At 42.4% G+C, this 10,699-nt stretch overlaps 2 protein-coding genes across 2 annotated transcripts in view; both read left to right on the top strand.

Moving 5' to 3' along the window:
• The window catches only part of LOC113568770 (alpha-2-macroglobulin-like protein 1), a 14,404-nt gene extending 8,232 nt beyond the window's left edge, over positions 1 to 6,172 (top strand). Inside the window, exons 22-35 of the mRNA XM_081703832.1 lie at positions 685 to 736; positions 862 to 945; positions 1,352 to 1,528; positions 1,799 to 1,880; positions 2,207 to 2,363; positions 2,559 to 2,633; positions 2,758 to 2,920; positions 3,533 to 3,726; positions 3,919 to 4,149; positions 4,316 to 4,434; positions 4,733 to 4,823; positions 4,888 to 4,968; positions 5,628 to 5,733; positions 6,045 to 6,172. Of these exons, the coding sequence (XP_081559958.1) occupies positions 685 to 736; positions 862 to 945; positions 1,352 to 1,528; positions 1,799 to 1,880; positions 2,207 to 2,363; positions 2,559 to 2,633; positions 2,758 to 2,920; positions 3,533 to 3,726; positions 3,919 to 4,149; positions 4,316 to 4,434; positions 4,733 to 4,823; positions 4,888 to 4,968; positions 5,628 to 5,733; positions 6,045 to 6,085 (1,653 nt within the window). The 3' untranslated portion in view covers positions 6,086 to 6,172. The remainder of the gene's footprint in view (positions 1 to 684; positions 737 to 861; positions 946 to 1,351; positions 1,529 to 1,798; positions 1,881 to 2,206; positions 2,364 to 2,558; positions 2,634 to 2,757; positions 2,921 to 3,532; positions 3,727 to 3,918; positions 4,150 to 4,315; positions 4,435 to 4,732; positions 4,824 to 4,887; positions 4,969 to 5,627; positions 5,734 to 6,044) is intronic.
• Positions 6,173 to 6,306: 134 nt separating this feature from the next.
• LOC145652675 (alpha-2-macroglobulin-like protein 1) lies at positions 6,307 to 8,836 on the top strand. The gene is made up of 4 exons (XM_081703766.1): positions 6,307 to 6,856; positions 6,954 to 7,016; positions 7,584 to 7,689; positions 8,001 to 8,836. The coding sequence occupies exons 1-4, from the start codon at positions 6,809 to 6,811 to the stop codon at positions 8,039 to 8,041; spliced, it is 258 nt and encodes an 85-aa protein (XP_081559892.1). The 5' UTR covers positions 6,307 to 6,808; the 3' UTR covers positions 8,042 to 8,836.
• The last annotated feature ends 1,863 nt before the right edge of the window (positions 8,837 to 10,699 follow it).

The raw sequence follows: 10,699 nt of genomic DNA, 5'->3' as shown, positions 1-10,699 counted from the left end.
TACATTTAACCCTCCTCCACCTGGCTACACCACCCTGATGAGCCCCACTGTGTCCACATGGACACGGTGGAGCAGATTCTGCTGGTGGTGGTGAGCTACATTTAACCCTCCTCCACCTCGCTACACCACCCTGACGAGCCCCACTGAGTCCACATGGACACGGTGGAGCAGATTCTGCTGGTGGTGGTGAGCTACATTTAACCCTCCTCCACCTCGCTACACCACCCTGACGAGCCCCACTGAGTCCACATGGACACGGTGGAGCAGATTCTGCTGGTGGTGGTGAGCTACATTTAGCCCTCCTCCACCTCGCTACACCACCCTGACGAGCCCCACTGAGTCCACATGGACACGGTGGAGCAGATTCTGCTGGTGGTGCGAACTCCACCCTGCATACTCCCTGTGCAGTCCTGCCCTTCATAATCAGACAGGCATGGAGATCCAGCTCCACGCACACAAGAGTCACATGCTCTCCAATAACAAGCTGTCAGCCTGTTTCCCACACAAGAGTCCACCAACAACTGGATACCACTGAATGCTATTCCAGATTTATTCATTCAAATGGTTAGAAGAACAAAGCATTGCTCTGGTTGCCAGTGGAGTGGTGGTGTGATCTGTGCTGGAGTCTGCTGGGTTGTTTGGTTGGTTGGTGCTCTAATGTTCTTTCTGTTTATTCCCTATCAGGCAGAGGGAACCAAACAGACCAACAGTTACAATGAGTTCATGTGCACAAGAGGTTCGGGACACCATCTTTGTCATGCTTTTACCATGTGTTTTACGACACAAACGGGGAATCCTGTGGGTCCTTGTAAATATGTAACAGACACCTCTTCCAAGGATGTTTAACTTTCCCTCCTCTAGGTGGTGCTGTTGACCAGACAGTCACACTGACGCTGCCTGAAGTGTTTGTGGAGGGTTCCGCCACTGCTTATGTCTCTGTGCTGGGTGAGCAAACCCCTCTCTCTCACTCACTCACACAAAATGGAGCCCTAATTCCTGCATGATCACATTGGAGTTTGACTCTAGTGCAGCTAAAACTAGACTAGACTATAACAAATACTTGCCCTGAGGCAGTGCTTCCCAATCCATGGAGACATCCAATCAGTCCAGACTTTAGTCTGATCCAACCAACTCTCGGCACACCTGCAGCAGGTACAGAGTATTTCTGATCACGGGGTTCAGGTGTGAGGAAAGCTGGGATCAGAACCAGAAATTGGACAAGCTGGCATTCCCTGGGGACTGAGGTGGGAAACACTGCCTTGGCTATTTCACGTGAGATCCACAGTTTCTCCCTACGTCTCACACAAAACCACACCCATGCGCGCACACACTCTGTGCCTTCTCTCTGCAGGAGATCTGATGGGCCGTGCACTGCAGAACCTGGACAACCTGCTGGCCATGCCGTACGGCTGCGGTGAACAGAACATGCTGCTCTTCGCCCCCGACATCTTCATCCTGGGGTACCTGGAGAGCAGCGGCCAGCTGACGCCTGCCATCAGGAGCAAAGCCACCTCCTTCCTGCTGAGTGGTGAGAGCACACACCAGCTCCTCTCAGACCAGCTGATGTTTCTAGCCAGCAGGATTTGAGTCCTGCAGATTTTTGTCCATTCCTTTATGACCGTTGTTTTAAGCAGATACATTGTGAGCTCATAGTTCCCTTTAATTTGATTTCATTTGAGTAATGCTTTCTTTACTATAAACATTGTCCGAAAGTAGTTTTATGGAATCTCAGGTCCGGACTGAAATGGTGTTCTCTTGTACAGTAGAGATTTAATGTGCATTTCTTTGTCCTCTGCAGGCTACCAGAGAGAACTGTCCTTCAAGCATTTTGATGGGTCCTACAGTGCGTTTGGGATGAGTGACAGCTCAGGCAACACCTGGTCAGTGTTGGGGAGAGCAGAGGGAGAAGCTGATGCCAGACACGATCCACTCCTGTGCAACTTGTGTCAAATGACATCGTACCTTAGGCTTTTTAATGTGGACAGCCCCCCATTTAAGAATTATTGATAGAAATACAAAAGCAGTGATGCAAATACAAAATCCCACAAATCTGGTAGAAATGTAAAAAGCAGCAAGTGAGCAAGTTTGAGATAGTGTGAGCACTCTCACACTAGTTCCTCTTGAACACATAACATTAGATCACTGCTGGGTTTATGTAAATGTGTTCAAATGTTGCTATAGAGATCCCTGGTGTCTGTGTACTCAGGCTCACTGCGTTCGTGATGAAGTCTTTCGAAAGCGCAAAGCAATACATCTTTATCGATCAGACAGTCATCGATCAGGCCAAGACTTGGCTGGGCAACGAGCAGCAGCCGAACGGCTGTTTCGCCTCAGTGGGCAACCTCATCCATGTGGACATGCAGGTCAGGACACTGCAGAGCTGCTGCCACCTGCTGGTGTGGGGTGGCACTGTGCTGTATTAGGTATTACATGCTTGGTGCAGCACTACTGCGTAGAACAAGCAGGGCCTGGTAGTGGATATCAACTGTAAAGTTCGTCACTAATATACTGTTTACAGCAGTATACCAATCTCTCTAAATTTTGTTCTCTCTCTGTAGGGTGGAGTGAATGATAATGTGACCCTCTCAGCTTACATCACAGCTGCTCTGCTGGAGGCAGGCAATCAGAGTACGGTGAGTCATCGGCTCTGTCGGGGAGCTCCTGTGGCCAGCCACCATCCAGACAAGTCTCCACTCTGTTCTCTATCTCTGCAGACTTTTCTCCAACTAATCTATTTCACTGTGTTTGGTATGGCAGGATCCCATTGTAGCCAAGAGTCTGGAGTATCTGAGGAACGCCCATGCTAAGACAAACTCCACCTATGCCATCGCCCTCCTCTCCTACACCTTCACACTAGCTGGAGACCAGGTGATGAGAGGAACCCTGCTCTCCCAACTGAACCAGCTGGCCATAGTGACAGGTCAGACTTGCCCATTAAAACCCAGCATGGGTCAGATCAGACTTGTCCAACACACTTACCCATTAAAACCACTACAGGTCAGATCACACTTAGCTAACACATTTACCCATTAAAACCACCACAGGTCAGATCACACTTACCCAACACACTTGCCCATTAAAGCCACCACAGGTCAAATCACACTTGCCCAACACACTTACTATTAAAACCACCACAGGTGTTACACTGTATGACCTACCATAGTGTAACACATCCATTAAAACTACCACAGGTCAGATCGACCTACCGCAGTGTAACACACTTGGGTGTCAAAACCTGAGGCTGGAAGGCTCCTTAATCCAATAGCACACTGACACCAGAAAAACAGATGCAAGGTACTGTGTGACTGTGTGTGTATGTTGTTGAGTCTTTAGAATGTTCTCCTTGTTTGCATTGGATGCTGGTATTTGAGAAAATGTTTACTTGGAGGATACATGTATTTGTATTTACTGAGCAATTATGGTTATGGTTGGAGAAAGCTGTGTTGGAGAGGGTTGGCTGCTATTTACAGCACACCACTGGCATGTTGGAGAATCTCATCTGAGTGGTGCTTTTCTCTAATGATTCCCTCAGTGGACGGGCGGCACTGGAGCAGTGGGAGTCAAGGGATGGGGACAAACCCACTGGACGTGGAGATGACCGCCTATGTGCTGTTGGCTTTGCTCTCTGGACCCCCACTGGCCTCGTTTGACCTGGGTTACAGTGCCAGCATCGTCCACTGGCTGGGCCAGCAGCAAAACTCCTATGGGGGGTTCATCTCTACACAGGTACCACCCCCTTTCCACACCAACAGCTCACTCGTAGTACAGTTGCTCCTCCTGCCTGTGACTTTTCTGCATTATAACCCTAATATAAATATCTTCTTGTAATGATTTGTGACATTTGAGAAAGTCTGAATAAGCTAATAATTGACTTGACTGATGATTCTGTTGATTATGGTACTCTTTTTCTCTGCACAGGACACTGTAGTGGCTCTTCAGGCTCTGGCAAAATATAGTAGTATCACCTACAGCCCGACGGGCACTATTGCAGTCACTGTGATGTCAACCCACGGCTTGAAGACCCAGCTCACTGTGGCCCAGTTCACAGTTAACCAGAGCAACAGGCTGTTGTACCAGCAGGCCAAGCTGCAGCAGGTGTCTGGGGTCTACAAGGTCAGGGCATCAGGCCAAGGCTGTGTGTTTGTGCAGGTCAGTCTGACATCACTTCCTTTACTGATTTACACCCCTGCAATTCTTTAAGCCTCTGTTCTTTAATAATAAAACTTCTGTGGGTCTGAAGAACTTTAAATACATATAAAAGAAGTACAAGTTACTGTACTAACGTTACCATTTTTGTTTGAAATTTTTTCCCCAGTTCACCATGTACTACAACATCCCCCCTCCCAATGACTTCTCCTCCTTCGACATCTCAACCAGTGAAGTTGGAAACTGCAGTGATCCAATCCCATCTCTGGAGATCTCTGTGACTGTCATGTGAGTTCCAGACACTTCCACAGTCACAGAAGAGAGGAACAGTGGTCAGTTAATATTGTACTACAGTATCTGAATTTTAATAGGTGCCAAGGGGAAAAAAACATGAAACGCTTGATGGAAACATGACATCACTGAGTAATGCACAAAAATGCGCAAACATATGCATTATTTACGAATTACATTATTTATGTTTGTAGGTTCAGTCAGTACCGAAGTTTATTTGGTCAGATATGACAGAATGTGAGACAGTTTAAGGGACTGAAGACCTCAGTTTTTTAACGTGACCTCCTGTTTTCAGATACAACGGTGCAAATGAAGTGTCTACCATGGTGGTCATTGAATTTAAACTGTTGTCTGGGTTCTCACTGGTCAAGGTGTGTATAAATCCAGTTAATGGCATTTTAGGGTTCACTTTGGCCTTTGACCTTCCTTGAAGTACCCAGCATGCTTCAGTGTGGATTGTTCCTACAGGTGAATGGAACTGTGAAACGTGTGGATAAAAATGATGACGTCGTCATCATCTACCTGGACGGGGTAAGCACACAGCACAGCTGTCACTCTACCTTGAGCTTCTCAAAGGTCCGTTTTCTACAGCATATCTTACAAAGCCAAACAACCACCCAAGGTCACCAATGCCCTTCTCCCATACAGGCCCCGTCTGTCTCTAAGGAATGAAAACGTTCTGTTTCAGCCTGACCTTAAGCCTGCGCTTTATTATCTCAGACCCGATAACGTGTATGTACGCATTTAGTCCAATGACATGTCACAGTGTCATTATGTTCTGCTGATGCGAACAACTCTGTCCCTCAAATAAACCCCTGGTTTTAATCCAGTCACACTGGGTTCTACAATCAGATTTAAGACCAGACACATGTTGTACACTTGTTTCCCACTGACCTTCTGCAGAACTCCAACCCCACGCTCAGCATGACAAGCATTTCCATATTACCTATCCATAGACCATTAGTACAGGGTAAATATAAGAACTGTATTCAGTCATAATGAAGAAACATATAATGCATGATGAAGGATTTTATGGTCAGGAATGGTGTTCACACACTTATATAAACACTTTTAACAGTAGAGTTTGTGACAGTGTAATGAGTGACTTTATTCAAGTTCAAGTTCAACTTTGGTTTATTCGTCACATACATAGGCATACACAGTATAACTCACAGTGAAATTTCCCCCAGCTGAAGAAGGGAGAGCGCCAGACCTACACTCTGATCATCCAGCAGGACGTAGTGGTGCAGAACCTGATGCCTGCTGTGGTGAAGGTCTACGACTACTACAAGCCCAGTAAGAACCAGTCCCATTATCTTCAGAAACCATGAACAATGATGAGGGAGAAGCTGGAGCAGCTCTCAGACAAGTTTACCACTCGCTTTTAGAACAAAACAAAATATTGCTGACTACTATCTTCAGTATGAATCTTTCAGTATAAATTTGTATAAATCACTATAATATCTTCACTGGTCCAATTAAGCAGTGAAGTGCAGTTGCACAATTGGCTATGTATGTGTAATACATTTTATTTACATAGTGCTTTTATTTAACCCAAGGATGCAGATGAAATAGCATAAACATTTTCTGTTCGTTCTCTCCTGTAGGTGATGCGGTTGTTACTGAATACATCTCCCCATGTAACTAAATGTGGACCAACAACCCCCCGAGAATGACAGCAGCATCCAACCTTACACAGCAACCCACTGTGTACCATGATTTGTTCCTTCACCTATAAGATGAACAGAATCTAACTGCACTAACTATATTACAGAAAATTCAGCATTTTTCAGGATTGGTACAGGTTCCTGCATAAATATAAATAATATAAATAAATTTAGCTATACAAATTTAAAAGGTGTTCTTGTCCTATGAGGAAATGCTTAATTTATGGAACATTGTAATTAACTATTGGGATTAGGCAAGATAATCTGGCCAAGTTCTCTGCATGTTCTGTCTTCCTTTGGTGAGCTATGAAAATATACAGAAGCCAGAAACAAAAACCTGAAATGCTTGATGGAAACATGGCGTTAAGTAAAGCCTTTTTATTGCAAAAGTTTAATTTTGGAAAAACGTGCTCTCCCTCGCCATTTCATTGCTTAACAAACGCACAATGTTGATGCAAGCATGGCTATCGGGATCCAATGTCTGTTTTTGACTCTGAAAAAAAGATGACTTGGGCACATAGTGACTTGATCTGAGTGTCCATGCATCACATCATATTTGCATTATTTACATGGTTGTAGGTTCATTCAGTGCCAATGTTGATTTGGTCAGATATGACAGAATGTGAGTTTTAGGGACTGAAGACCTCCATTTTTTAATGTGACCTCCTGTTTCCAGATACAACGGTGCAAATAAAGTGTCTACCATGGTGGTCATCGAATTCAAACTGTTGTCTGGGTTCTCACTGGTCAAGGTTTGTATAAATCCAGTTAATGGCATTTTAGGAGGAACTTTGGCCTTTGATCTTCCTTGAAGTACCCAGCATGCTTCAGTGTGGATTGTTCCTACAGGTGAATGGAACTGTGAAACGTGTGGATAAAAATGATGATGTCGTCATCATCTACCTGGATGGGGTAAGCACACAGCACAGCTGTCACTCTACCTTGAGCTTCTCAAAGGTCCGTTTTCTACAGCATATCTTACAAAGCCAAACAACCACCCAAGGTCACCAATGCCCTTCTCCCATACAGGCCCTGTCTGTCTCTAAGGAATGAAAACATTCTGTTTCAGCCTGACCTTAAGCCTGCGCTTTATCTCAGAGCCGATAACAACGTATATATATGCATTTAGTCCAATGACATGTCACAGTATCATTATGTTCTGCTGATGCAAGCAACTCTGTCCCTCAAATAAGCACTGGGTTGTATGCTCAGATTTATGACCAGACACATGTTATACACTTGTCTCCCACTGACCTTCTGCAGAACTCCAACCCCACGCTCAACATGACAAGCATTTCCATATTACCTATCCATAGACCATTAGTACGGCGTAAATATAAGAACTGTATTCAGTCATAATGAAGAAACATATAATGCATGATGAAGGATTTTATGGTCAGGAATGGTGTTCACACACTTCTATAAACACTCTTAACAGTAGAGTCTGTGACAGTGTAATGAGTGACTTTATTCCCCCAGCTGAAGAAGGGAGAGCGCCAGACCTACACTCTGATCATCCAGCAGGACATAGTGGTGCAGAACCTGATGCCTGCTGTGGTGAAGGTCTACGACTACTACAAGCCCAGTAAGAACCAGTCCCATTATCTTCAGAAACCATGAACAATGATGAGTGAGAAGCTGGAGCAGCTCTCAGACAAGTTTACCACTCGCTTTTAGAACAAAAGAAAATATTGCTGACTACTATCTTCAGTGTCAATCTTTCAGTATAAATTTGTATAAATCACTATAAAATCTTCACTGGTCCAATTAAGCAGTGAAGTGCAGTTGCACAATGGGCTATGTATGTGTAATACATTTTATTTACATAGTGCTTTTATTTAACCCAAGGATGCAGATGAAATAGCATAAACATTTTCTGTTCCTTCTCTCCTGTAGGTGATGCGGTTGTTACTGAATACATCTCCCCATGTAACTAAATGTGGACCAACAACCCCCCGAGAATGACAGCAGCATCCAACCTTACACAGCAACCCACTGTGTACCATGATTTGTTCCTTCACCTATAAGATGAACAGAATCTAACTGCACTAACTACGTTTGCAGCCATTACTGAATAATTGCTGAATTATTGAATTAGACGGATCTGCACTAATCACATGCAAATGGAAATCTCTCTATTGCGGCCATTGTGAAGACATATGAAGCTTTTGATATTACATCATAACGTTTTTCCTTCAGTTATTTTAAACTGTACATCCTTTTTTATTTATAATATTATATATACTGCATTTGTCCACAAGATGGCAGCTATTTACATTACTGTTTAAGAACTTACATTGGAATTCCATGTGAAAAGAGATTGGGCTAAAACCAGGCTTTTCTTACAGGAAGGGAAACTCTTCTCTTTATGTAATGTATTAATTGTCTAGCCAGGGTAATTAAATCTCTCAAAATTGATCTGGAATTTTAGCTTCTTATTCATTTGACATTGTGCCATTCATTTGACATTGCCATTTGGTTTTGAGGTGTGAAACAATTTTGGATCTAAAAACAGGATTTCCATAAAGTAAAGAACCTGAACTGTGGTGACAGACTTCTTATTTGTCTAGCAGGACATGAACAGCCTTCAACATGCCTCTGAAATTTGTATACCTGTGTGTGTTTCTGAATGTGCTGTGTTCCAGTTGTGAGGTTTGACATCTAAAATCAAAAATTCTCACACAAAGACATCTAAAATCAAATTCTCACACAAAGAGACCTGTTCCCTGTTGAAAAATGTGATTATTAAACTCTCAAACCTAATCTGGGATTTCTTCTTCAGATACCTTTTTGTGTACTATAGCTGAATGTGCCATCTTCTCAGTTCATCTTGAGTATAAAATGACAACGTGCCTGGCTAAAAATCAGTTTTCCTTACAACGTAAATGTACCCTAAAAATATCTTCAAAAATTATTTAGCATATTGAAATTAAATTATACACTTATAGTGAAATAGAATATTTCACACAGTAGGCTAATGTTTTGATTAGACTTTAATTTAATTTTATATTCACAATGTCAGGATGAGACATAAATTCCTAATTAACTTATGGTAATATCTTCATTAGTTCATCTATATCTGTAAAAATCACCGCTGAATGATAAAAGGAGAAGAAATTTCAAAACACTCCTTTCAGTGTCGTTTTTGGGGAACATTGAAAGGTAAATTCAATATACATTCTTTGCGCAAATAGTTATTTTTCACAGATTTAAAAAGGTGCTTATGTGTCAGTTTTTAGGTCCAGTGGATGTACTTAATGATAACCTTCGATGTCTTACTGTAGCGGTTTACTGTTCGTTTGAGGTAAACCTTAGTTAGCGTTAGCTAACTTAACTAACGCTAGCTAGGATATCTTACTAGCATTACTTTCGTGACCTGTCGTTTGTTTTGGCTATAGCTAATTTCTGTCTAATTTAGGAATTGTTAGGATAATTTTAACTTTTATTTTAAATTGCCTATAGCCTTACCTTTTCACATTAGGATGAACTATTAACCTGCTGACTGAGCTGATGACTTAAATTGTGCCTGAAATGCGTTTTATTCGCTGTTCTTGCTTGGTCTGTAATTTTGGGGTCATGTCTGTTTTTACTCTTAAACCGTCTCGCCTTTCTCAGTCAGGGTTATCATTTAACAAAGTTGTTTGTTTAGCTGTTAGTATGATGGCGCTAGCACGTAATGCTAAATAGGACTGTGGAGATAAAGAACATGATAAATTTTCTTTATTGTTCCCCATCCTTAGACTTTAATCCTTAAATATTGAGTGCGTAATGATAATGATGTCCGAGGTGCTGTTGGTCTGAACCTGCGCTAGCATGGATGCTAACAGCTCTTCGCGCTACACAGTGACTGATACCAGACGATGCTCGGATTACAAACTCAGATTATCGAGACACGGATATTGGCTACCAAAACAAAGGGCCAATGTCGGAGTGGTGGAGCGCTAGAAGATAGTACTACATACTGTAGCTAGTATTTAGATTAGCCTGTGTATATTTCCGAGCTATTCCACTCTGAAAAATCCACTGACTTGGTGGAGGTTGCATGAAGGGGAAAATCCAAGCCAAACGTCATCTTTGTATCCCTGGGACCAGTGTACCTTCTGAGAAAGTCTTCTCAATAGCTGAAAATAGTGATACTGCAAAAAGGAGCTGCTTCACTATGCAACATGTAGATCAGGTCCTTTTCTTACAGAAAAATCTCTCAATCTCAAAGAAGTAAGAGAACAGTCATGAATAGACTAGTTTATGGACCTCACAGTTTACAATGTTCGGAAGGTTTTACAAGTTAGAAAAACTTTAGTTGCACTTTAAAAATGGCTATGAATTGCATTGTAAAGTATTTTCTTACATGGGAGTCGTGTGGAAGTGTGAGAGAATCACAGCTGTGTTTACATTACATGAACATTTGTTGTGTGTTGGACAACAAATAATAAAAAAGCATTAATATCCAAACATATTTTCATATCCAAACATAACCTGTTCTGACCTGTCTCGATTGCTTGCTGCAATTTTTTTTTAAGTTGTTTTATATTAGTGTCTTATAGTGATGCATTTACATCATAGCACTTTGAGATTCGTTTTCAATGAAAGGTGAA

The sequence above is a fragment of the Electrophorus electricus genome, chromosome 20 (genome assembly GCF_041902795.1).
Source record: "Electrophorus electricus isolate QZ-2024a chromosome 20, ASM4190279v1, whole genome shotgun sequence".
NCBI lineage: Eukaryota > Metazoa > Chordata > Actinopteri > Gymnotiformes > Gymnotidae > Electrophorus > Electrophorus electricus.
This window is presented reverse-complemented; position numbering and strand designations above follow the sequence as displayed.

Coding starts and splice junctions, on each gene's coding strand:
- LOC145652675 (XM_081703766.1), top strand. CDS start 6,809: ATGGTGGTCATCGAATTCAAACTGTTGTCTGGGTTCTCACTGGTCAAG. Junction 6,857..6,953: donor CTGGGTTCTCACTGGTCAAG/GTTTGTATAAAT, acceptor TTGTTCCTACAG/GTGAATGGAACTGTGAAACG. Junction 7,017..7,583: donor TCATCATCTACCTGGATGGG/GTAAGCACACAG, acceptor TTATTCCCCCAG/CTGAAGAAGGGAGAGCGCCA.